Source organism: Sorex araneus, chromosome 2, assembly GCF_027595985.1.
Source record: "Sorex araneus isolate mSorAra2 chromosome 2, mSorAra2.pri, whole genome shotgun sequence".
NCBI lineage: Eukaryota > Metazoa > Chordata > Mammalia > Eulipotyphla > Soricidae > Sorex > Sorex araneus.
In genome coordinates, this window is record NC_073303.1 from 182,147 (window position 1) to 208,134 (window position 25,988).

The 25,988-nt window shown below is 67.0% G+C and overlaps 1 protein-coding gene and 1 long non-coding RNA gene across 2 annotated transcripts in view; one reads left to right on the forward strand and one right to left on the reverse strand.

The window, feature by feature from the left end:
* Positions 1-541: 541 nt before the first annotated feature.
* The window catches only part of F13A1 (coagulation factor XIII A chain), a 65,605-nt gene continuing 40,158 nt past the window's right edge, over positions 542-25,988 (reverse strand). Inside the window, exons 9-15 of the mRNA XM_055128348.1 lie at positions 22,316-22,419; positions 21,410-21,498; positions 16,381-16,534; positions 10,694-10,981; positions 8,761-8,921; positions 2,867-3,003; positions 542-1,309 (exon numbers count right to left, since the gene is read on the reverse strand). Of these exons, the coding sequence (XP_054984323.1) occupies positions 1,162-1,309; positions 2,867-3,003; positions 8,761-8,921; positions 10,694-10,981; positions 16,381-16,534; positions 21,410-21,498; positions 22,316-22,419 (1,081 nt within the window). The 3' untranslated portion in view covers positions 542-1,161. The remainder of the gene's footprint in view (positions 1,310-2,866; positions 3,004-8,760; positions 8,922-10,693; positions 10,982-16,380; positions 16,535-21,409; positions 21,499-22,315; positions 22,420-25,988) is intronic.
* Positions 10,668-18,086, forward strand: LOC129402317 (uncharacterized). Its single transcript, XR_008628624.1, has 2 exons — positions 10,668-10,781; positions 17,728-18,086. It is a non-coding gene; the product is annotated as an uncharacterized LOC129402317 (long non-coding RNA).

Consider the following 25,988-nt stretch of genomic DNA (forward strand, 5'->3'; position numbering starts at 1 on the left):
GACTCCCGGCTCTGTGCTCAGGGCTCACTCCCGGCTCAGTGTTCAGGGCTGACTCCCGGCTCAGTGTTCAGGGCTGACTCCCAGCTCTGTGCTCAGGGCTGACTCCCGGCTCAGTGTTCAGGACTGACTCCCGGCTCTGTGCTCAGGGCTCACTTCTGGCAGGGCACAGGGCTGACTCCCAGCTCTGTGCTCAGGGCTCACTCCTGGCTCTGTGCTCAGGGCTCACTTCTGGCAGGGCACAGGGCCATGTTTCCCCGTTTCCTTCCCATCCCCCCTTTTCCAGCTCACCTCTCAGCCCTGGGCCTGAGGCAGCTGCCTCGTCTTACACCTGCCGCCGCCCATCTCTGCTCTGAGCCCTGGAAGGTGGCCGGGACACATCCGGGATCAGTGTGGGAAAGGCCCGTTGGCTTCTGACCCCACGCCCTGGGCTGGCCTCAGTGCCGGCCGGGCGGGGCAGGGTGCAGCGTGGGGCAGGAGCCGTGCCACCCCAGGGTCCTTGCGGAGGTGGGTCATCACTCACTCGCGGGCTGATGCCGTCAGACCAGCTTTATTGCTTCGGTTACACTCGGTTAGTAAGGTCACGCCGCGCTAAGCGGCAGCTCTCGCCTGGTGTGGCCCGAGGGCGGGAGGGGCTGGGGGTCCGGCACGTCCGTCAGGGAGGGCGGGAGGGGCTGGGTGGGCCTGGGGCACGTCCCGAGGGCACGTCCGGGCGGGCCCGTGGTCTGGGGGCCGTGGGAGCGGAGAGGAGGAGGGTGCTCCGGCCCTGCTCTGTTCTCCCACGCCTCCCGCTTCCCCCTGCTGGGTGGTCTGTGGTCTGGGCCCCGCCCAGGGTGGCACGGGGACCTGGCACCGGGGCAGGGGGCGCGGCCCTGCTGTGTGGGCACCGGGGCAGGGGGGCGCGGCCCTGCTGTGTGGGCACCGGGCGGGCGCAGGGGGGCGTGGCCCTGCTGTGCGGTTCCCCTCGGGGCGGCCCGGGCCTGGCTGCTCCTCTGACCGGGACCCCCCCTCCAGAGGGTCTCGCTGGGGCGGTGAGTGGCTCTCAGGCAGGGGCTGGAGCGAGGTTAGGGCCGAGCTGGGCGGCTCGGAGCGGGCAGGGCAAGGCAGGGCGGGGCGGGGCAGGCAGGGCAGCAGCAGCGAAGCAGGAGCCGGGCCCAGCTGGCCCTACTGGCGCCTCTGGATCTGCAGGTCCAGCTCCCCGTACACGTGCCGCAGGGAGTCGCTGGTCAGGCTGGCCATCAGCTTGCGGGGGCCCGGCACCCAGGGCCTGCAGACCTCCTCCCACTGCACCGTGGCGCCCGGCCGGACCTCCCTGCAGAGGGGGGGCACGAGAGGAGGGCAGTGCTGGCTGCCGGCCCCGGGCCTCCCCTTCCTCTACCTCCCTCCCCCTCCCTCCCTCCTTCTCTCTCCCTCTCTCTCCCTCCCTCCCTCCTTCTCTCTCCCTCTCTCTCCCTCCCTCTCCCTCCCTCTCCCTCCCTCCCTCCCTCCCTCCCTCTCCCTCCCTCCCTCCTTCTCTCCCTCCCTCCCCCTCCCTCCCTCTATCTCGCTCTCTCTCCCTCCCTTTCCCTCCCTCCCTCCTTCTCTCCCTCCCTCTCCCTCCCTCCTTCTCTCCCTCCCTCCCCATCCCTCCCTCCCTCTTCCTCCCTCCCTCCTTCTCTCCCTCCCTCCCTCCCCATCCCTCCCTCCCTCTTCCTCCCTCCCTCCTTCTCTCCCTCCCTCCCTCCCTCCCTCTCCCTCCCTCCCTGCCTCTCTCTCTCCCTCCCTCTCTCCCCTCTCTCCCTCCCTCTCTCCTTCCCTCCCTCTCCCTCCCTCCCTCTCCCTCCATTTCCCTCCCTCCCTCCTTCTCTCCCCCCTCCCTCCCTCTCCCTCCCTCCCTGCCTCTCTCTCTCCCTCCCTCTCTCCCCTCTCTCCCTCCCTCTCTCCTTCCCTCTCTCTCTCCCCCTCCCTCCCTCTCTCTCTCCGTCCCTCTCCCTCCCTCTCCCTCCCTCCCTCTCTCCCTCCCTCTTTCTCCCTCCCTCCCTCCCTCTCTCCCTCCCTCCCCCTCTCTCCCTCCCTCCCTCCCTCCTTCTCTCCCTCTCTCTCCCCTTCTCTCTGTCCTGAGTCCAGGGGCACCACGTCCTGCCCCTCCCCTGCCTACCTAGGCCTCTTGTGCTCCCTGGCCGCGTCCTCCCCTGGCCCGGGCAGGGCCGCCTGTCCTGCCCCTCTCCCTGCAGACACCCCTTCTCCAGGCACACCTGCCCCCGGGAGCCTCACTCAGAGGCCTGGGGACCCCCAGTGACCTCTGCAACCGGGCTGAAGGCTCAGCGCCGAGGAGGGTGCTGCCCAGGCCCGGCCCAGGCCTCGCCGCGGCCTCCAGGGCTGCACCTGGGTCAGGAGTACGGGCCGGCGCCTCCCCCACGGGCCCTGTGCCGGCCCCCACTCCCCCCGAGAAAGTGCTCAGCCCGGGAAGCTGTCCAGGGCTGGGCAGCCGCTGGCCCCGGCGAGTGGAGCCCGGATCCCCAGCCCGGGACCTGCTGTCCAGCCCCGCTCCCGCCCGTAGGCGGGCCACGTCACGCCTGTTCACGCGTGGCTTCCACGCACATGGCCTGGCAGCAGTGCTACTGGAGGGCCCCGGGACGAGCTTCCGCCACCCCGAGCCTCACAGGCGGACGGGGTCATTCTGGCGGGAGCTGGACACGCCCTGAGGCGCCGGCCGGGGCGTCCAGCGCTCAACCAGGCCAGGGTGGCCCGACCCTGGACACCAGCGCTGGGCGCCCTGAAGCAGCAGCCGCCTTGAGCCAGGGGGCAGGGAGGGCCTGAGTCCAGCCCCGCCTCGGCCAGCCCTGCCCTGGCCTGGTGCCTGGGCCAGAGCCCCCGACCCGGGACCCACCGGAAGGACTTTGTCCGGGGCTTGAGCACGCCGGGCCCCTCCAGGCGGATCCAGACGTTCCACAGCGGCTCCTTCAGAGGGTTGGTGAACTGCACGGACACCACCATGTCTGACCCGGCCACCCTGGCGCCCCGCACCTGGAGGGGAGAAGGCGCCCTGAGCAGCCCGCCCGCCCGCCTGGACGGGAGAAGGCGCCCTGAGCAGCCCACCTGCCCGCCTGGACGGGAGAAGGTGCCCTGAGCAGCCCACCCGCCCGCCCGCGGCTGCTCCTCCGCCCTGCCAGGGGCGTGTGGAAAATCACTAATTAGAACCTCCCTCATTAGTGCCCGGCCTCCAGCTGCTCCTGGCCAGCGGGAGGTGGACGCCTGTTCCCGGCCCCACAGAGTTCAGGAGGTAACGCCGCCCCCAAGGGAGGGCGCGGGGACAGCATGGCACAGCAACCGGCCCCACTCCCCCGGGAAAGTGCTCATGCAAACCGGCACAAAACAGGCGGGGCCAGCCCGAAGGCCGGGGGCTGGGGGACACGCAGGAGGCCCGCGTCCACCCAGCAGCCTCTGCACAGCCCCGCGTGTGGCCCCAACCGAATGAAGCAGTTTTACCCAGACACGAGCTGATGCTAAAAACAAGTGAGGTGCGACTGTTGGCTGGGCCCGTGTTCTCAGCCGGCACTGACCCCCGGCCCCCCGCCCCCCCGGCCCCCCAGCCGGCCCCATTCCCCCGGCCACCCCGGCCCCCCGGCCCCCCAGCTGCCCCCTGGACGGGGTGGCGTTGGTTCTCGCAGACCAGCACGCCTGCACACGCCAGGGCCGTGGAGGAAGTCTGTCCCCCACAGGACTGGGAAGGACGCGGCCGGCGGCCCCCCGGGGCTCCTCGCCAGCCCCCACCCCTTCTCTGGGCACAGCCGAGGCAAAAATAGTCACTGGGGCTTTGGGGCTGTTTGGGGCTGGAAATAGCATCTTTGTTTTCCGGAATCCACTGAAACGCCCTTTGAGGCTGCGAGCACCAGGGCCAGAGGCTGAGCCCGACGTGGGAGGTGGCCCCGGGGCCCTGCCGCTCAGGGGTGCCGCCCGAGGGTGTGTCTGGTGCCCGGGGCAGGGGCCAGCCGCCCCCGGGGGCTGTGGGGCTTTCCCGGAATGGCTGGTTCCTGGAAAGGCCGAGGGGCACATCCTGCCCAGGACCCCCCCACTCCCTGCCCCCCCACTCCCCGCCCCCCCCACTCTCCGACCCCCCCCACTCCCCGCTCCCCCACTCCCCGCCCCCCCACTCCCCGCCCCCCCCACTCCCCGCCCCCCCCACTCTCCGGCCCCCCACTCTCCGACCCCCCCACTCCCCGCTCCCCCACTCCCCACCCCCCCCCACTCTCCGGCCCCCCAGCGTCCATCCCCCCTCAGTTGTTCCACGTGTGCCTGAGCCTTGGCGGCAGCCCAGCGATTCCCCCCTCGGGCCTGAGCTTCTGGGCTGGAGCATCCCCAGGACTCCCTGGGCGGGGGTCTGGGGCCCAGGTGGCCCTGGAGGGAGGGACTGCTGCCCCCACACTGGCCTCCGAGCCCACAGGAGCCGCCCCAGCCCTGAGCAGGCTTCCCGGAGGAGACACCGCAGACTGCGCCGGGCACTGCACAATGAACTGTGTGCATCAGGCACCCTGCAGGGGGGAGGCGGGAGGGGAGGGGGAGAGGAAGATAAAAATGATCCAAAGGAGGGGGGTGAAGTACAGAGAGAGAGAGAAGTAAAGAGCAGGAGGGGGAGAGGGGGAGGAAGGGGAGGGGAGGGACAGGGAGGGACAGGGAGGAGCGGGGGGGAGGAGGGGGAGCGGGAGTGGGAGGAGGAGACGGGACGGGCAGCAGCTGCTGAGGGGCCGTGGGGACACCGGTCCCCCAGAGCCGGCCTGGTCATCCCTGGCCAGTGCTCCTCAGGGCCTGGGCCCCTGGCGTCCGGGCAGCCTTCCAGGGCCGGCTCTGCTCCAGCCGGGGGCAGCCCGGGGCCTGTCCGTGCCCAGGACGGGCCTGCGGAGACCCCGACGGCCCCCAACTCCTCTCCACGCGGCTCTGAGCATCCTGCTCCCTAAAAATAAAAGTGCGGAGCCCGGGCGCCAGCCCCCCGCGCGGAGAGGGGCTGCATCTCAGCACCCGCGGCCCATCACAATATTTTGATCGCGCGGGAGAGGAGACGGAGCTCATTAGGGCTGAGTGACGCCTCCCTGCGCTTCCCGCCCCAGACGCAGCCGCTCTGGCGGGCGCAGGGGCGTACCCCAGCTCGTGTCAGCAGGAGGAAACGGTGCAACCGGGTCACGCGCAGCGGGCGGGGCGGGGTGGGCGCCTGCGTGACTCGGTGGGCCCCTTTCTCCAGCCAGGCCTCCGGCTCCCGGAAGACCTTTGCCAGGGGCAGGGTGGGGGCGTGGGGCAGGGCTGGCAGACAGCCCCACTGTCTCCTCCTTGCGGCTGGAGGCCCAGCAGGGCAGCCTGTGGCCTGGACACTCCTGCCCAGAGTCCAGACCCAAGGCCCAGTCCAGGCCCACACTGGGTTCTGCAAAGCAGCCGCCTTGGGCTTGGGGGTCAGAGCGGAGGTGCAGGGGCCCCGCTCCACCCCACCTGGGCGTGAGTGAGGAGGAAGGACGCAGCCCTGACCTCCCCGGGCCATGCCTCCCTCCCGAGCTCTTGAAGCCACTTTCTTGTGGCCTCTGGCTCTGACTCAGCACCTTGTGTCATTCCCAGCATGAGTCAGCAGTTTCTGCTTCCTCTGTAGCTTCTATATTGATGACTCAGCCTTTCCTGTCTGTATTTTTCAGACCCATAACTCAGTATTTCCTGCTCGTATTTCTCCTGTCTATGACTCAGCATTTCCTGATTGCATTTTCTTACCCATGACTCAGCATTCGCTACCTATCCTTCCATATCCTGACTCAGCATTTTTCCTTTGTTTTACTTTTTGGGGTAAAGCTTGCAGTGCTCAGGACTTACTTCTGGCTCTGCATTGAAGAATCATTTCTGGTGGCTTGGGGGCCATATGTAGTGCTGGGATCAAACGTGGGTCGGGCAAGTGCAAGGCAAAGGTGCACTTCCTGCTTCATTACCTCTCTGGCCCTGACTCAGCATTTCTTGCCTGTATTTCCCTACCCATGACTCAGCACTTCCTGCCTGTACTTTCCTTCTCCATGACTCAGCACTTCCTGCCTGTACTTCTCTTACCCACGACTCAGCAGTTCCTGCCTATACTTCCTCATGACTCAGCAGTTCCTGCCTATACTTCCTCATGACTCAGCACTTCCTGCCTGTACTTCCCCATGACTCAGCACTTCCTGCCTGTACTTCCCCATGACTCAGCACTTCCTGCCTGTACTCTTATCCACGACTCAGCAGTTCCTGCCTATACTTCCTCATGACTCAGCACTTCCTGCCTGTACTTCCTCATGACTCAACACTTCCTGCCTGTACTTCCCCATGACTCAGCACTTCCTGCCTGTCCTTCCGTACCCATGACTCAGCATTCCCATCTGTATGTCCCTTACTTGCGCTCTGCACTCCCATCTCCGGGGACTGTGCAGCCCCCCGCCCTGGGAGACACAAACGGGAGCCACAGGCCTGGCCCCGCACCTGCCTGCAGGGGTGGAGCCCGAGAGGCCCTCGCCGCGGGCGGGGAAGCAACCTGGCTCTGTACGCAGACCCGGGCCCCAGACAGGAACCCCAGCCCCCGCCTGGGCGTCCATCCCACGGAGACGGGGCGTTAGCGGGGAGAGTTTGCACGCCCTGCTCACACGGCTCTTCACAGTGGCCGTCTGGACACAGCCGAGAGCCCAGCGGCGGGACAGCGGGACGGAGCAGGGGCCTGACTCGGGCCGCAGGAGGGAGGGGCCCTGCCTCTCACTGCAGCGTGGATGGACCCGGAGGGGCCGTGCTCAGGCCAGGCCAGGACTCGCTGCCCTGTGGGACAGTGTCCAGTGAGAGGACCCCGGGCTCAGGCCACAGCCCAGCGCACCAGTGGGTACAGGCTGAAGGCCGAGGGGCACGGCAGACGGCGGGGGAGTTGGCACTGGGGCCGGGGGCATCGTACCCCCAAATGCAAACCCCTGGGAAGCCAGCGTCACCTCAGTGAAACAAAAACAAAGCTACCAGCAATACAAGCAAATAAAATCTCCCGCAAACCCAATGACCTAAAGGTCATGCCAGCAGGAAAGTGGTCATTTGGCTGAGGGCAGGGTGCTGGCTGGACACGGTATGCTGAGGCCTCTAGGTATGGGAATCCTGTCTGCTTCGGGTCAGTGGTTGTAGGACATATCAGTCCATCTGTCCATGTACCACTCACCCATCCATCCACCCACATGTCCTTCCATCCATCCACCCATCCATCATCCATCCATCCATAAACCCATATGTCCATCCATCCATCCATCCATCATCCATCCACCCATCCATCCATCCATCCATCCACCCACCCACCCACCCATCCATCCATCATCCATCCATCCACCCATTCATCCATCCATCCATCCATCCATCCATCCATCCATCCATCCATCCACATGTCCTTCTATCCATCCATCCATCCATCCATCCATCCATCCATCCATCCATCCATCCACATGTCCATCCATCCATCCATCCATCCATCCATCCATCCATCCATCCATCCATCCACCCACATGTCCTTCTATCCATCCATCCATCCATCAACTAACACATCCACCCACCCATCCACCCATCCACCCATCTATCCACCCACCCATTCATCCATTCACCCACCCACTCACCCATCTACTCACCTACCCATCCATCCATTCATTCACTAACCCACCCATCCACCCACCCATACATCACCCATCACCCACCCATCCACCCACCTATCCATCCATTCACCCACCCACCCACCCACCTATCCATCTATCCATTCACCCACCCATCCATCCATTCACCCTCCCACCCACCCACCTATCCGCCTATCCATTCACCCACCCATCCATCCATTCACCCTCCCACCCACCCACCTATCCGTCTATCCATTCACCCACCCATCCATCCATTCACCCACCCACCCACCCACCTATCCATCTATCCATTCACCCACCCATCCATCCATTCACCCTCCCACCCACCCACCTATCCGTCTATCCATTCACCCACCCATCCATCCATTCACCCACCCACCCACCCACCTATCCATCTATCCATTCACCCACCCATCCATCCATTCACCCTCCCACCCACCCACCTATCCATCTATCCATTCACCCACCCATCCATCCATTCACCCTCCCACCCACCCATCTGCCAGCTCATCTGTCCATCCACCCATTAATCCTATCATAAACCCATCCACATATCCTCCCATCCACCTGTCTGTCCACCCACCCACCCACCCATCCACCCCCCACACCCATCTCTCCCTCTATCCCCTGTTCATGCACACACAGTGTCCACGTGTGTCCTGCCCTGCCCGACTCTAGCTCTGCCTGTAGCTGAGTCCGCAGCCTCTTGCTCTCCCCCGCCCAGCTGTGCCCGGCACGCAGCCGCCCTGTTCACGAGCAGGTGGGAAGGTTCCGGCGGCTTCCATGACCAAATCCTGCCTGACCCACTTACTTCAGAAGAGACTGCGAGCGCTCTGTCTGTCTCCGCGCACAGCCCCTTCTCCACAAGTGTGTTTATACCCACAGGTTGTATTTATATCTGCATCTATATATTTAGCGCCGGGAGGAGAGCTGTGTCACATGCCCACGTCCATATATAGGGCGGTTTGCTTCTTTCAAAGAACAGGAGGTTCCGAGCTTCTTTTTATGAACGCTTTTTTCTTTTCTGAGTAGGACGCACACCCCCCCCGTGCCATGCACACACGCACACCTGCACACATGGCGTCTGTGCGTCCCGCACGGCCCGCACACCCCAGCGTGAGAGGCGCAGCCTGACCTGGATGGTGAGCGTGGGGATGGTCAGCACCGTGGACTTCTGCTTGGCCAGCACGTCCCTGGTCTCGTTGACTCGGGCGGTGACGAAGAAGTGCAGCGACGCCTGCTCCAGCAGCTGGCCCATGTACTCGCCCGCGCGGACCACCACCTCCTCTCTCTTGGCTGGCGGGAGGAAGGGGTGCGTGCTGTCTCCGACACGGGGGCTGCCCCCGCCAGAGCGCGCCCGCGGAGGGGGGTGTGCAGGAATAAACAGGACAGATGCGTGTCCCGTGTCCTAGAGACACGCTACTGCAGAGACGCCCCACAGGGGTTCAGTCCGTGACACGCACACACAGCCCCGGGCTGAGGCTCAGATGCACCTGTCCTGCCCGCACCCGGCCCTCGCACTGTGCCTGTCCCGGCAGCCCTGGGCTCCCGCTGACCGAGGGGCAGTCTGGCCTGAGTGCAGAGGCCAGCCGTCCAGCCGCCCCGTGCGGCCTCTGTTCTGCTCGGGCTGAGGTGGGCGGCCCGTCCCGCCCCACAGCCCTGCCGGCCATCGCCCTGCTCCAGGTGTCCCCAGCCCAAGGGCCTCCCCCGCCCCGGTCACTGCCTCCGGGGGTCCTGGCGCTGGGACTGGAGGCACGGGAACCGCCACAGAGCCGAGAAGCCCAGGGCAGGCCTGGCAGCCTCCCAGACCCGTGCAGCCGCCCGGCCTCTTGGACAGCATCTGCCCGCCCTGCCCGCACTGCCCGCGCTGCCAGCTGGCCAGCCCGGCTGGGCTCCCGGCTCCGGCCAGCCCCGCCCTCGGCAGCTGCAACCTTCTGTGCCCTTGACTCTGGACTCGGCCCTGCTGTGTGATGACCCCCCGGGGGGCCTGACCCCGGCCCCCAGGACAGCCTCAGCTGCAGGCTGGCGGCCTGCGGGAGAGGGCTAAGGCCCCGCTGGCTGTTTCCGGAGGCCCGGCCTCGGGAGAGGAGCTTCCCAGCAGGTCAGAGGGCCGGGCCCCAGGGCCCCGTGTGCTCAGCCGGAACGTTCTCTCCAGCACGGCCCGAGCACTGGGCTGGGCTTCGGGCCCCCAGAACACGTTCCTGGAATAGTGAGTTACGTAACTGCGCGCCGCTCTGGATCAAGCTTATTAAATGTGGCAAGAGCAGCAGAGTGGGGCCCATTCCCGGCTGGGGAGACACGGCCGGGTGTCCCCCCTCCCAGAGGCAGCCCTAAAAATAGCCCTGCCCGCTCGCACCCTGGAAGGTGCCGCAGGTCTGGGCGATCCGAGTCTCCCTCCCACACAGCCTCGGAGCCAGGCTGGGCGGGTCCTTCCCGCACGCCCTGCCCCCGCGGCTCAGGCACGGGCGCCCACCCAAGCCTCCCACTGCCACCTGAGCTGCCCCCACGAGCCCAGCTGCCCGCGAGGGGCCGGGACACCCCCACCCTCCCCGGAGCCCAGGAGCTCCAGATGGGGTGAGGGGGAGGAGGAGGGACGGATGGTGCAGGGGCGGTGTCCACACGCAGGACCCAGGCCGCGGCCGCCCCCGCCATGGGCACCCCTGGGTGGCCGTCTCCCTCCTCTTGCGCTCGGCTCCTGTGGCCACGCCTCCCATCTGTCAGTGCAGGCGGGTGGGCTCTGCCCCCGGAACGTTCCCACGGGCGCGTGCCAGCTCCCTCGCCCACGAGCCTCGGCAGGCTGACGGTCTCCGGGGCGTCCCCACATGCCTCCTCCACCAGACTCACTGCTTCCTCTGTCAGAAGCACATTTTCCTGCCTCCTCCATCAGACACGCCATCTCCGTGCCTCCTCCAACAGGCACCCGGCTTTCCTGAAACCCTCTTTCTGTGCTCAGCCCGGCCCCCTGAGAGGGGCAGCCTCTCCTGCCCGTTCCCCTGGAGCTGGCGCGGGGCCCCTCCTCCCTCCCGGCCATCCCAGGACTGGGGGTCCCGTGTGGGGGCGGGGCTTACTGGACAGTGGCTCCAGGGCCACCTCGAAGCTCTCCTTCTTGAACTCCGTCTTGGTGACGCCCGTGTAGAAGGTGATGTTGCCCGACAGGTAGGCGGACAGCGTGTAGCGGTTGGCACTGTTGTTCTGGAAGGAGATGGTGACCTTGAAGTCCTGGCCCAGCACCACGTTCTCCACCTCGAAGTCCATGTCCACGTCGGACTTGGGCTTGACCACGCCCTCCGTGGGAAGCTCCTTCTTGGCCCCGTACATGAGGGCTGTCTCCAGAGCCAGCCTCTCCTCCTCCTGGCCTGGGGAGAGGAGGGGTGGGGTGGCCGTGGGGGAGGGCCCTGAGCCCCACATGCCCTGCAGCCCACAGCCCCTCACAGCTCCCCGGTGCCCACCCCAAGCCCCACAGGCACATGCAGACCCCCAACCCCTCACAGCCTCCAAGCCTCAGAGCCCTGCCCACACCCCAGGGTACACAGGTCTGATCATCTTTGAGCCAGTGTCCAGCTATCCTGGCCTGTGAATGTGCGTGTGCTCTGTCTGCAGGCAGAGGGGCCCGGGGACGGGTGTGAGCTCTGTCTGCAGGCAGAGGGGCCCGGGGACGGGTGTGAGCTCTGTCTGCAGGCAGAGGGGCCCGGGGACGGGTGTGAGCTCTGTCTACAGGCAGAGGGGCCCGGGGACGGGTGTGAGCTCTGTCTGCAGGCAGAGGGGCCCGGGGACGGGTGTGAGCTCTGTCTGCAGGCAGAGGGGCCCGGGGACGGGTGTGAGCTCTGTCTGCAGGCAGAGGGGCCCGGGGACGGGTGTGAGCTCTGTCTGCAGGCAGAGGGGCCCGGGGACGGGTGTGAGCTCTGTCTGCAGGCAGAGGGGCCCGGGGACGGGTGTGAGCTCTGTCTGCAGGCAGAGGGGCCCGGGGACGGGTGTGAGCTCTGTCTACAGGCAGAGGGGCCCGGGGACGGGTGTGAGCTCTGTCTGCAGGCAGAGGGGCCCGGGGACGGGTGTGAGCTCTGTCTGCGGGCAGAGGGGCCCGGGGACGGGTGTGAGCTCTGTCTATAGGCAGAGGGGCCCGGGGACGGGTGTGAGCTCTGTCTACAGGCAGAGGGGCCCGGGGACGGGTGTGAGCTCTGTCTACAGGCAGAGGGGCCCGGGGACGGGTGTGAGCTCTGTCTGCAGGCAGAGGGGCCCGGGGACGGGTGTGAGCTCTGTCTGCGGGCAGAGGGGCCCGGGGACGGGTGTGAGCTCTGTCTGCAGGCAGAGGGGCCCGGGGACGGGTGTGAGCTCTGTCTGCGGGCAGAGGGGCCCGGGGACGGGTGTGAGCTCTGTCTGCGGGCAGAGAGGCCCGGGGACGGGTGTGAGCTCTGTCTGCGGGCAGAGGGGCCCGGGGACGGGTGTGAGCTCTGTCTACAGGCAGCGGGGCCCGGGGACGGGTGTGAGCTCTGTCTACAGGCAGAGGGGCCCGGGGACGGGTGTGAGCTCTGTCTGTGGGCAGCGGGGCCCGGGGACGGGTGTGAGCTCTGTCTACAGGCAGAGGGGCCCGGGGACGGGTGTGAGCTCTGTCTGCAGGCAGAGGGGCCCGGGGACGGGTGTGAGCTCTGTCTGCGGGCAGAGGGGCCCGGGGACGGGTGTGAGCTCTGTCTACAGGCAGAGGGGCCCGGGGACGGGTGTGAGCTCTGTCTGTGGGCAGCGGGGCCCGGGGACGGGTGTGAGCTCTGTCTGCGGGCAGAGGGGCCCGGGGACGGGTGTGAGCTCTGTCTGCGGGCAGAGGGGCCCGGGGACGGGTGTGAGCTCTGTCTACAGGCAGAGGGGCCCGGGGACGGGTGTGAGCTCTGTCTACAGGCAGAGGGGCCCGGGGACGGGTGTGAGCTCTGTCTACAGGCAGAGGGGCCCGGGGACGGGTGTGAGCTCTGTCTGCGGGCAGCGGGGCCCGGGGACGGGTGTGAGCTCTGTCTACAGGCAGAGGGGCCCGGGGACGGGTGTGAGCTCTGTCTGCAGGCAGAGGGGCCCGGGGACGGGTGTGAGCTCTGTCTGCGGGCAGAGGGGCCCGGGGACGGGTGTGAGCTCTGTCTGCAGGCAGAGGGGCCCGGGGACGGGTGTGAGCTCTGTCTGCAGGCAGAGGGGCCCGGGGACGGGTGTGAGCTCTGTCTACAGGCAGAGGGGCCCGGGGACGGGTGTGAGCTCTGTCTGTGGGCAGCGTGGCCGGGGACGGGTGTGAGCTCTGTCTGCGGGCAGTGGGGCCCGGGGACGGGTGTGAGCTCTGTCTGTGGGCAGAGGGGCCCGGGGACGGGTGTGAGCTCTGTCTGCAGGCAGAGGGGCCCGGGGACGGGTGTGAGCTCTGTCTGCGGGCAGAGGGGCCCGGGGACGGGTGTGAGCTCTGTCTGCGGGCAGAGGGGCCCGGGGACGGGTGTGAGCTCTGTCTGTGGGCAGCGGGGCCCGGGGACGGGTGTGAGCTCTGTCTACAGGCAGAGGGGCCCGGGGACGGGTGTGAGCTCTGTCTGTGGGCAGCGTGGCCGGGGACGGGTGTGAGCTCTGTCTGCGGGCAGTGGGGCCCGGGGACGGGTGTGAGCTCTGTCTGTGGGCAGAGGGGCCCGGGGACGGGTGTGAGCTCTGTCTGCAGGCAGAGGGGCCCGGGGACGGGTGTGAGCTCTGTCTGCGGGCAGAGGGGCCCGGGGACGGGTGTGAGCTCTGTCTGCGGGCAGAGGGGCCCGGGGACGGGTGTGAGCTCTGTCTGTGGGCAGCGGGGCCCGGGGACGGGTGTGAGCTCTGTCTGCAGGCAGAGGGGCCCGGGGACGGGTGTGAGCTCTGTCTACAGGCAGAGGGGCCCGGGGACGGGTGTGAGCTCTGTCTACAGGCAGAGGGGCCCGGGGACGGGTGTGAGCTCTCTCTACAGGCAGAGGGGCCCGGGGACGGGTGTGAGCTCTGTCTGCGGGCAGCGGGGCCCGGGGACGGGTGTGAGCTCTGTCTACAGGCAGAGGGGCCCGGGGACGGGTGTGAGCTCTGTCTGTGGGCAGCGGGGCCCGGGGACGGGTGTGAGCTCTGTCTGCAGGCAGAGGGGCCCGGGGACGGGTGTGAGCTCTGTCTGCGGGCAGAGGGGCCCGGGGACGGGTGTGAGCTCTGTCTACAGGCAGAGGGGCCCGGGGACGGGTGTGAGCTCTGTCTACAGGCAGAGGGGCCCGGGGACGGGTGTGAGCTCTGTCTACAGGCAGAGGGGCCCGGGGACGGGTGTGAGCTCTGTCTGCGGGCAGCGGGGCCCGGGGACGGGTGTGAGCTCTGTCTACAGGCAGAGGGGCCCGGGGACGGGTGTGAGCTCTGTCTGCAGGCAGAGGGGCCCGGGGACGGGTGTGAGCTCTGTCTGCGGGCAGAGGGGCCCGGGGACGGGTGTGAGCTCTGTCTACAGGCAGAGGGGCCCGGGGACGGGTGTGAGCTCTGTCTGTGGGCAGCGGGGCCCGGGGACGGGTGTGAGCTCTGTCTACAGGCAGAGGGGCCCGGGGACGGGTGTGAGCTCTGTCTGTGGGCAGAGGGGCCCGGGGACGGGTGTGAGCTCTGTCTGCAGGCAGAGGGGCCCGGGGACGGGTGTGAGCTCTGTCTGCAGGCAGAGGGGCCCGGGGACGGGTGTGAGCTCTGTCTGCAGGCAGAGGGGCCCGGGGACGGGTGTGAGCTCTGTCTGCAGGCAGAGGGGCCCGGGGACGGGTGTGAGCTCTGTCTGCAGGCAGAGGGGCCCGGGGACGGGTGTGAGCTCTGTCTGCAGGCAGAGGGGCCCGGGGACGGGTGTGAGCTCTGTCTACAGGCAGAGGGGCCCGGGGACGGGTGTGAGCTCTGTCTGCAGGCAGAGGGGCCCGGGGACGGGTGTGAGCTCTGTCTGCGGGCAGAGGGGCCCGGGGACGGGTGTGAGCTCTGTCTGCGGGCAGAGGGGCCCGGGGACGGGTGTGAGCTCTGTCTGCGGGCAGAGGGGCCCGGGGACGGGTGTGAGCTCTGTCTACAGGCAGAGGGGCCCGGGGACGGGTGTGAGCTCTGTCTACAGGCAGAGGGGCCCGGGGACGGGTGTGAGCTCTGTCTACAGGCAGAGGGGCCCGGGGACGGGTGTGAGCTCTGTCTGCGGGCAGCGGGGCCCGGGGACGGGTGTGAGCTCTGTCTACAGGCAGAGGGGCCCGGGGACGGGTGTGAGCTCTGTCTACAGGCAGAGGGGCCGGGGACGGGTGTGAGCTCTGTCTGCGGGCACCGGGGCCCGGGGACGGGTGTGAGCTCTGGCACTTCCTCTGGCGGCCCAGACACAAGCATGTTCTAGCAAAGAGTGTTCTAGGCCCAGCCTTGGCGAGCGTGTGCAGATCAATCGGGGAGGGGGGACTGGGCCACACGGGCGGGGGCTGGGGTGGGGCTTCGCGCTGAAGCTGCTGTTCCAGGAGGAGGGCAGGGCCATTAGCGCCTTGGACGGGTCCCAAGGATGCATTTAGGCTGAATGCGGAGGGAAGAGCTGGCAGCAGGAGTCGGGATGCAGAGGGGAGGGGCCTCGGGAAGGCGCAGAGGAGCTCCCAGGGGACACGCAGGCCAGAGGGAGGGGGAGGGCGCCCCAGGTCTCTCTCCTGGCCCCCCACCCCTCACCCTGCAGGGCTGACTGAACTTCAGGTGTGGTGGGGCCGCTCTGCTGGGGGCCCTGGGCCCCCTCCCGCCTGTGTGCCCAGGGTCAGAGTCTTCTCTCCCCCGGGTGCGGGGCTCTCCCAGCCTGAGGAGCCCCTCGGCACAGGCGCGGGCGTGACTCGGGTCAGGGCTGCAGCCCCCAGTCCCTGAGGCCATGTGCGGGCTGCGCTGAGAGGCAGGCTCCTGCCCCAGTGCACCCAGGGTGCTGTGGGTGCCCTCTGCGGGGCCCCTTGAGGCTCAGTCAAGAGCTCGGCACGAGGCCCTGTGGGGACCTTCGGCAGGGAACCCGGGGCCTCCTGGGCACGCCTGGGAGCCCCCAGACCCAAGCCCTGTCTACTCAGCTCTGCAAAGAAACAGGCATCTTGAAGGCAGTGGAGAGTGTGGTGGTATCGCAAGGGGGTGTGGCATGAAGGGGTTGATGTGAGGGTGTGAGTGAGGGGATGTGAGGGGCTGACATGAGGGGCTGGTGTGAAGGGGTACGTGAGGGGGGTTGTGAGGGGGTGGGTGAGGGGAGGGGCTAATGTGAGAGGATGTGAGGGGGTGTATGAGGGGGTGTTGTGAGGGGGTGTTGTGAGGGGGTGTGTGAGAGGGTGTGTGAGGGGCTGACGTGAGGGGGGTTGTGAGGGGGTGTTGTGAGGGGGGTTGTGAGGGGGTGTGTGAGAGGTTGATATGAGGGGGTGTTGTGAGGGAGTGTCGTGAGGGAGTGTGTGAGGGGAGGGCTAATGTGAGAGGATGTGAGGGGGGTATGAGGGGGTGTGTGAGGGGGTGTTGTGAGGTGGTGTGTGAGGGGCTGACGTGAGGGGGGTTGTGAGGGGGTGTTGTGAGGGGGTGTGTGAGGGTGTGTGTGAGGGGGTGTTGTGAGGGGCTGATGTGAGGTGGTATGTGAGGGGGGCTGTGAGGTGGTGTTTGAGGGGGGCTGTGAGGTGGTGTGTGAGGGGCTGACGTGAGGGGGTGTTGTGAGGGGGTACGTGAGGGGCTGACATGAGGGGCTGATGTGAGGGGCTGATGTGAGGGGGGGTGTGTGGGAGTGACACTAGGGCACACAGATTGGCTGCTGTGACTGGAGAATCACCTTCCGGGAACTTGTAGGTGTCGGTGATATCCATCACGCCATCCCCTCCAGGCTGCTTGGTCACAATCAGCTTCCCGATGTGGGTGGTATCGACAGCTTCCACCACGTGAGAGCCGTCCTTCTTCACGGTGATGTAGACCAGGTCACTGTTGACCTGAGCAGGGGACAGCAGGCATCAGAGCCCCAGAGCCCCACACCTCCAAGGCTGCAGGGGATTCTCTAGGAGCGGGGCCCAACCTGCTCCTTCCTGCCCCGTGTGGGGTGTGTAAGCCTCAGGCGCTCCAGGACATCGGGAATTTAAGCTCAGAAAAGCGGGGTCACTAAGCCACCTCTCTCTCCCCTTTTCCTTGCTGTCAATTCCACTCCTGAGAGGAACCGGCCCCGGACTGCCCGGCGTCTCCTAAGCTTTGGTGGCCGCATGGCTGACTCCCCGGGAGGGGAGGAATACCCGGGGTGGAGGGGCCACGTCCGGGGTGCGAATGTGCGTGTGTGACTGTCTCGGGAGAGCGGGGAGGCAGATGAGAAGCAACAGGGGGCCGGCGGGGAGACGCGGCACCCCAGGGGCCCCGGCATATTGGCGGCTGGGACCACCTACTTCGGGAATCTTCTGTGGGGCCAGCGAGAGGTCAGCCCCGACTGCCCCAACCCTTCTGGATTCACTTGCACTTTCAGACAGAACATTTCAGTGAAGCGATAATATTAGCCTGTCTGGGAGGGATCTGGGCCATTTCCCGCGTGTTCATTGTGGGAAACGTGTTATTTTGGGACCTGGAAGTCGTCTGAGGAGCCGCTGGCTGGCCCTGCAGGCCTCCCGGCTCGGCCTCCCTCTGCTTTCTGGGGACAGGGGGACTGTGCTGAGACTCACGCCCACACTCCCGTACGGTGTTTTACAATTGCCTGCCCAGGAGTCCTGCCTCGGAGCAGGGACGCTGGTCAGAGGCGGGTCGTGGGGCCGTGTCTGAGGCAGTGGCAGGGACTTCCAGATTCTCCCGGTCCCCTTCCTCCTTCTCCCTCCCTCTTAAGGCGGGCAGTGATGGTGCCTCCTTGGTGTGACGGGGAGGATGGGGTGAAACAAACATGTGAAATGCCCTCGTGTGTGGCCTAGAGCAACACCCCCCCCCCCAGTGCTATCATGACAACAGTGAATTCTTGGGACTCTCCAGGTCTTGTCCAAGAGGCCCGAGCCCTACCGGGGAACACATCACTCACCCACTGGCCGTCGGGAGTTTGCACACTAGTAAGGAGACCCGGGCCTCAGGATCAAGATCCCCACCCACACACAGGGGTCAGTCAGGGAGGTCTTGGGAGAGACAACAGAGGTGCCAAATCTGCTCCTTCTTTCCGAAGGTCCCCAACACGTCTGTGGGACAGCCAGGCCTGCTGGCCCGCTGCAGAACAGCCCAGTGGCACCTCACCCAAACCCACGTGAGCTCCGGGAGACGGGGAGCATCCACCACTCAGAAACTTGGAAGGCACAAAGGAGGTCGTCAACCCAAGATTCTTACGGAAAGTGCTCTGAACACCAGCAACCAACCAACGAGCCGACCAGTCACCCACAACCACCCACCCACCAACCAGCCAACCACCAACACGCCTTCAGACACCCCACCACCAACAAACCAGCCAGCAACCAATCAACTTGCCAACCAACAACAGAACTGCAACCACTCAACCACCAACAAATCGGCCAACAACCACCAAAAACCTACACAGCAACGAACCAACCACCAAGTCGGCCAAAAACCAACCAACCACCAAAATCTACCCAGCCACCAGTAAACCAGGCAGCAACCAACCGACCAATTAGCCAACAACAACCAACCATCCAAACCCCAAACAACCGACAACCGACAAGCTAACGAGCAGTCGACACCCAGTCACACACTAGCCAGCTACCACCCACGCGGCTGACCAGGACACCAAGACAAGGTTCACGGAGCAGAGGGGTGCTTGGGGCTGAGGGCCATGGGGCCCGGACCCCCAGGGCACGTGTGTGTTATCACCAGGAAGGCACTGTGAACGAAGACAAGCTAAATGCAGCGGTCGTAGCCCGAGAACAAGCAGGCACATGGGAACAGGCGAATGAAACAAGGGGGCAAGGGACCCTGAGGAAGAAAGGGCCTGGAGAGAGCCTGGCCAGCCGGCGTTTGGCTGCTGGGCCGGGCTGTCGGGGACGTGAGTCTCGCCTGCTCCTCAGCCCCCCGAGAGAGGCGTCCTGCCCCCCCTCCCCAGCACAGCACGCCTGGGGAGGGGTCTGTGTGTGGACACTGAGTCCCGCCCTCCGCCCCCGGGCTGGCCCTGTGTCTCTGTGACGTCACAGCCCCTGCAGGACCAGAGCGTCGCGGTGGTGAGGTGTCTGTGCTGGGGTCTCAGACTCCGGGGGGGAGGGGGACAGCACAGCCCCCCACCGGCACAGCCCCCCACCGGCACAGCCCCCCACCGGCGCTAATCAGGCCCCGCGGCACTCGCCAGATGGTGTGAAAAGCTGAAGCCGGGAACCAGGACAGGAGGTGACAGAGCAGACATCTCAGAAATATTTGTCATTTCAGGAAAAAATGAGGCGACTCTGAATGAGCTTCCTGAGAGGCTGCTGGGCCCTGAGGAGGCTGCGCGGGCACACGCAGCTCCCGCCTCCACGTGCAAATCACAGCGGCAACGATGATAAATATCCCCTAATAGCCGCCCCACACACAGCCGGGCTTTCCAGGAGACAGGCTAAATATGAGCCGGCGAAAGCCCGTCCCCTCGGGAGGCGTGCAGGGGAGGGCGGAGGGGGGCTGCCGGGCGGGGGGCTCCGGGCTTTCCCTTCCCCGTGCCCCCAGCAGGGAGCTGGTGCAGGCCCGCCCTGAGCACCGAGGGCGGGAGCAGCAGTGAGGGGCCACCTGGGCTGACCCCGGGTTGTGCTTCTCCCCCACTGCCTCACGCCTTCTGACGCCCTGGGTCCTCCTTCCACCGTTCCGCCCCAACTCACACACACGTGCACACACACGCCAGGCAGGCACACATGCGTGTACCCTTATAACCCACACACGCACTCACAATACTTGCTCACACGTGCATGATGTGCTTCTGCACACACACACACATATGCACATGCACGCACATGACAGGCACTCGCAGTGCCCGCTACATGTACTTAGCACACACATGCACTCATTTTCACACATGTACTTAGCACACATGTGCACACGACACTTGCACAAAGCACTCGCACACTTACACACATGCACATCACACTCACACACGCGCACTCGCGATACTTGTACACACGTGTATTCACACAGTTGCACACACGCACACTCTCCCGCCCAGGCCCCAAGTAGTCTGGCCTCAGCCTCGCCTGCTCCAGCCTTCCCGCCTCCCCTGTCCCTGCGGCCCTGGACAGGTGACCCCTGAGCGGTTCAGGCCCTTCACGCTCGACCCAAGGGCCTGCTCGGCCTCCACGGGCCGACTTGCCTGGCACTGGTGTCTGAAATAACGAACTCATTCACCCGGGCACGGAAGCCAGGAGCAGCCTTGGCGCCCCTCTCGCCCCCGCAGGCTTGGTCAGAAACGCCCCGTCTGGCCCCACCGTCCACCTCCACCCCCGGGCGCCGTGAGCTCCGGCCCGAGACAGGCCCTCCCGCGCCTCCCGCCTTGCCCGCCTCTCGCCCAGCGCCCAGAGGAGCCCGACTCCTCCTATGTGGGCACTTAAGGGGCCCGTGTGAGGGCACAGGGCTTCCATGCCCTGGGACCAGGGTTGACCCCAGGGGCCTGAGCACGGCCCGGCAGTGCCTGAGTCTTTGGTATCGGGCCCAGCACTGAAGTGACCACTGGCCCAGCGAGCACCGTACCCCGGGAGCAAGCCTGGACCCCGAAAAATGCTTTTCCAAATGACACATCCAGGGCTGTGGCCGGCAGCACACCTGGCTCCACCCCAGCACCACATGGCCCCGAGCACTGTGGGCCGAGCACCGCAGAACCCTGGAGCCTGAGTCTGCCACACTGTGGATCTGGCTCCCGGCCTCCCTCGCCCCTGGTGCCCGCTATCTCCTCTCCCGCCACACGGACCTCGTTTCTCTGGGGACCTCTGAGCGGGCTCCTGCTTCAGTGCCCACCCGTTCTGGCAGGGCACCTCCCCAGCCCCGCCCCCACACGCCGGGATTGTTCCTCCGCCTGCCAGGAGGCTGCCCACCGCCCGCCCCAGACCTCGGGCAGGGCAGAATCTGGGCTGCCAGGGGCTGCCTCCGCGTCACTCCTGCAGCTGCCCTTGGTACTGAAGCCCGGACGCCGTCCTGGCCGGCGTGTCCCCAGACCCTGCGGGTGGGGCAGCTGTCCTGGCGGGGGTGGGCGCGGGGGGCGTCAGCCGGGCACAGTGTGCCACGCTCCGTCCTGCCCCAGCAGACTCGCGCCCACTCCTCCTGCCAGCCCGTGTGGCTCAGAGACACCGGCTCAGCCCAGGGCCACACAGCCCAGCACACCTGCCTCGACTCCCTCCTCGCACCCGGGGCCCCGAGACGAACAAAAGCACAAAAGTGACAGCGTGGGTGATGCCGGCTGGAAGAGAGTAAGGCACGACCTGGAAGGGAGAGGAGAGACCCTGGGCCCCGGGTCCGAGAGGCGGGTGGGCGCGTGGAGCCCCATGTGGCCAGGCCGGCCCGAGCGGCTGCCCCGGGGCCGAGGGAGGAGCAGGGGCCCGGGGGGAAGGTCCGAGACCCCCACAGTGCCAGTCCATGTTCAATGGCAGCAGAAGCGTCAACAGCTACTAGACGGGCTCGGCGCCCCCCGCCCCGCTCCAACACGCAGGGGCGCGGCCAGGGCCTGCAGGGGCCCTGGGACTCCCTGGCGAGCGGGAGGCCTGCAGGCGCCCGCCGGAGCACACGCCTGGGTCTCCACACGCAGCGCGGGGAGGGGCAGGCCTGGCCCAGTGAGGCCGAGTCCGCGTCCCGGCTCGGGGGGCTCAGCCCCGGGTCACCCCCCCCCGCCTTGCTGGGCTGTCTCGGACCCGCACACGGGCTCAGGGGCAGCCCCCACCCCCGCCCACACTCACCTCTGCGAAGACGAACGGGGCGTCGAACTGGAAGCAGACGTGGCCGTGCTTGATGGCCTGCACGGAGGCCGGCCCGCAGCGGTACATGCCTGGGGTGGGGGGGGGGAGCTGACCGAGTCCACGCAGCGGACACAGGCCCTGACGGGAGCCCAGGGACTGCCCTGCCCTCGCCAGGACCCAGGTGCCCGCTCCAGCTGAGCGCCGCCCGTGAGGAAAGAGGGGAGCCCCGGCCGCCTGGGCCCAGAGCCTGAGGGCACCAAGGCGTGAGCAGGCGTCTCTACACATGGCAGCACATATGTGCTTGTCTCAATGCACTGAAACATGCATGTTCACACATGATGACATGTGCAACTCTCAGTGCCCAAGAATGAGTGTTCATGCATGACAGCACATGTGCACATGGCTCAGTGCTGGGAAACATGTTTATTCACACACGGTGACACTGTGCTCATGTCATCATGCCCAGAGAACACATGTTCACAACATGCTCACACAGGGCAGCACACATGTGCATGTCTCAGTGCCTGGGGAAGCATATGTTCACACAGGGTGGCACACATGTACACATGTCCCATTGCCTACACACACACATGTGTTCACACATGAGTCACCCAGTGTGCATGCCTCAGAGCCTGGGGAAACATGCATGTTCATGCATGGTGGCACATGTGTGTGCATGTCTCAGCACCCTGGGAGCAGACACGATGTTCCCAGCCACAGGTTTGCATCTGCCCAGCCCAAAGCAGGGCCGTTGTGGCTGAGGGCCTGGGGGTCTGGGGAGGAGCCTGGGGGGGCGGAGGGGGAGGGGCCCAGCTCCAGGGCAGGACTCGGCACCAGACCCGGGAGGGCTGGGCCTTCCTCGCCCAGGCCCGCCCGGCCCACCCGTTCCTCGCTGCCTGGCCTTACCGTCGCTGTTCTCCTGGGGGGTGCTGTCCACGGCCTGCCAGCCCCCGAAGCCCACGGGCAGGTCCGGCCGCGCCATCCAGGCCTCGTTCCAGCAGTGGTAGTTCCTAGGGAACAGCGGCCACACTCACCCCGGGGCCTCCGGACGGGGACAGCCCGTGGCCAGGGCCGCGCACCAGGCCAGACCCCGCTGGCCTCTGCTGCCCAGACCCAGCCGGGCTCCGGGGTGGGGGCTGGGGGCCCTCCTGGCTCCTGGTCTCAGTTTACACAAAGCCTCGCCCTGGGCCACAGCCAGCCACAAGCTGCTGCCGTTGCCATGGGGACGGGAGCCACTCCAGCCGGCGTTGGTGGCCAAGTGCTGAGTGACCGAGGGGCCACCCGGACAGGCCCAGGCTCAGCCTCTCGGGGGTCACACGAGGCCTCGCCTCAGCAGGGACCCAGCACCGCCCTGAGCTTGAACGTGTCCTCAGAAGCCGGCAAGGGTGAGGCCAGAAGCCAGAGGAGCCACGTGGCCCAGGCCCGGCACCGTGTCCAGTCGGGACCTCCCGAGGGGCTTTGCAGGGGCTGTCGGCCCCACACGGGCTCCCTCCTGCCCCCGCTCCCCTCCCACCCCTCCCCTCCCCCGTCTGACTCCCTCCCACCACTCCCCTCCCCCACCCCGACCCCCTCCCCCGTCTGACTCCCTCCCACCACTCCCCTCCCCCACCCCGACCCCCTCCCCCGTCTGACTCCCTCCCACCACTCCCTGCCCCCTAAGTGCCCTCCCCACCACACCCAAGGGCTGTCATGAGCGGGGGCCTTGGGGACAGGGCACAGCCTTGCCATGGGGACTCTCCAGGGCACAGCCCCACCTGCCAGAGCTGGGGGTCCCCAACAAGGCTGCAGGTGAGACCCTCCGGAGAGTCGGTGCCGAGAGCCTTGAAGGTGGGCTCAGAGTGATGCGGACACCCGGGGCCCTGCTGGGGGCAGGGCCACAGAGGGGAGTTAGGGGGTCCCGGAACGCCCCTGGGCCAGCCAAGGACAGGGCAGGGCAGGCCATGGGGGGAGCGTCCCTCCGTGCAGGGGAGGGGAGCCCCACGCCACAGCTGGTCAGGCAAGTGTGCCCGGCCCTGCCTGCAGGCCAGGGCCGTTCTGCCGTCCTGCCAGGGTTCTGCTGAGGTTCTGTGAGACGGGGAAGTGACTGTGGCTTCTTCCTGCAGCACCCGGGAAGGTGGTGCGTGCTGCCGGGCCTCCCTGGACAGAGGCGGGCTGGCCCTGGCCACGGGCCTCCCTGGACAGAGGCGGGCTGGCCCTGGCCACGGGCCTCCCTGGACAGAGGCGGCCTGGCCCTGGACGCCAGCCTCACTGGACAGAGACCCTGGCCACGGGCCTCCCTGGACAGAGGCGGGCTGGCCCTGGACGTGGTCTCCCTGGACAGAGACCCTGGACACGGGCCTCCCTGGACAGAGACGGGCTGGCCCTGGGCCCTGGACGTGGCCGGCCGGGGTGCAGGGGAGCACGGGGCGGGGGGACAGGGGCAGGAGGGGCTGGAGTCGGGGTGTGGACCCCCGGCACCAGCAGGAGGTGACGATACGCCAGGACCACCCAGGTGCACACGTGACGGGGCCGCCGGACCCTGAGGCCCAGCAGGACCTGCGGTGCCGCCCCGGGGGCAGCCCCCACCACCCGGCCCCCCCCCCCCAGCCGCTCTTGGGGGCAGCGGAGCCGGGCGGCCAGCACACGCTTTTCCTCCTTCCCAGTTGCTCCCCCTTCAAGACTGATTTTTTTCACCAAGGCGCCAGAGGATGACAGGGACAGAAACAAGACAAATCTGGCATTTTTGCCAAATCATAAAAACACACAAAAAATCCGTGAAAATGGCCCCCCAGGGCCAGGAGCTGTCAGGGCAGCGTGGCAGGGGCCCGGGTCCGAGGCGAGCCCACCCCCGCAGCACACGTCCCCCAGGAGGCAGGGTGACCGAGCCCCCACGCCAGTCACACCCAGGTCTCCCCGCCCCCCACTGGGAGCCCCTGAGCCAGGCCTGGCCGGGCGGGAGCTCTGTCCCGGGAGAGGGCCACCGCCCGCGTCCACTGCCTGGTGGTGCGGACGCACTGCCCGGGCACGGAGGAGACACGGAATTCGGAGAATATTCGCTTCTGTAGCCGGCACAGAGGAAACTTCCCACGACATATGCGGGCCGCAGAGACGGGGTCAGAGGAACCAGGACCGACGGCCTCGGGGCCCTGGGGGGCTGGTCTGACCACAGGGCCTCCAAGCAGAGCATCCCAAGGCTGGCGGCATTTGTATAAAGTCTTTCCAGGGGCCTTATTTATCATCAAAAGAAATTAAGTTACCTTCCGTTTAGTTCGGGTGGTGCGAGCTTTATTAGTTTCTAATTGTTCGGAGGCCAGTAAGCTTCACCCGGTGTAAATAATGGTGCTGAGGTGGAATCTGATTAGCCAGACACGGCATTTTTCTTATCTTATAGAAGTGATGCATTTGTGCTTTTGTGGGGCCGTCACTGCTGTCACTCCCGGGAGTTGCCTCTCCTGCTCACCCCCAGCGGGGAGCGGGGGCTGCGGGGTCACCCGGGGGAAAGTGGGGGGGCTGTGGGGTCACCCGGGGCAGAGTGGGGGCTGCGGGGTCACCCCGGGAGAGTAGGGACTGCGGGGTCACCCGGGGAGAGGGGGGGCTGCGGGGTCACCCGGGGCAGAGTGGGGGCTGCGGGGTCACCCAGGGAGAGGGGGCCTGTGGGGTCACCCAGGGAGAGGGGGGGCTGCGGGGTCACCTGGGGAGAGTGGGGGCTGCGGGGTCACCCGGGGAGAGTGGGGGCTGCGGGGTCACCCGGGGAGAGGGGGGGCTGCGGGGTCACCCGGGGAGAGGGGGGGCTGCGGGGTCACCCGGGGAGAGGGGGGGCTTCAGTGTCACCCGGGGGTTCTGCAGCAGCAGCAGTGAAGGGGTGTGAGGGGAGGCAGGAGGTCCTGGGGCTGTGCCGGACCAACAGTGCCCCGATCGCTCTGCCCCGCCCAGAGCCCGGAAGCTCCTGCAGCCCCTGGCGGAGACGGGCACAGCCTGAGACCACGTCTAGCTGGTCAGAAGCCCCGGAGCCTTAGAACTGGACCCTCCGGGCCTGGGGGACAGCCAGCTAGAAGCCCCCCTGTGGTGGGCTGCAGAAAGGGGGGCACGAGGCCCCCAGGGCCAGCCCCCGAGGGATGATGACATGAGCCAACACGACCAACGCCCACTGGCCCCGAGAGCCAGGGGGGGCCAGCGGAACCCCGCAGGAGGGCAGCGGGCGAGGCCAGGGGTCAGCGCTGCCCAGCACCCAGCGCCCGCAGGCTGTGAGTCGGGCCGCCCCAGCAGCCACCTGCTCAGAGCCTTCAGCCTCCTCCCCCACCCTGTCCAGAGCCAGACGCCCGGACAGCCGCGAGCCAACGCCAGCTGCCGCCCACCTGCGTCCGTCAGGACGTTGAGGGGAAAGTTGGAAACAGCCGTCCACTCTGGACAACTCGGCAAGGGCCCGGCGTCTGCACGGCCTCGTGCAGTGAGGGCAGCAGGCCAGAGGGGCGAGGCCAGCCCCCAGCTGGCCGGAGGCACCACCCACGGAGTCAGGACACTCCCAACATACACACACACAGTGTCACTCACACACAGACACACACAAACAGTCACACACACACACAGACACACACAGTCA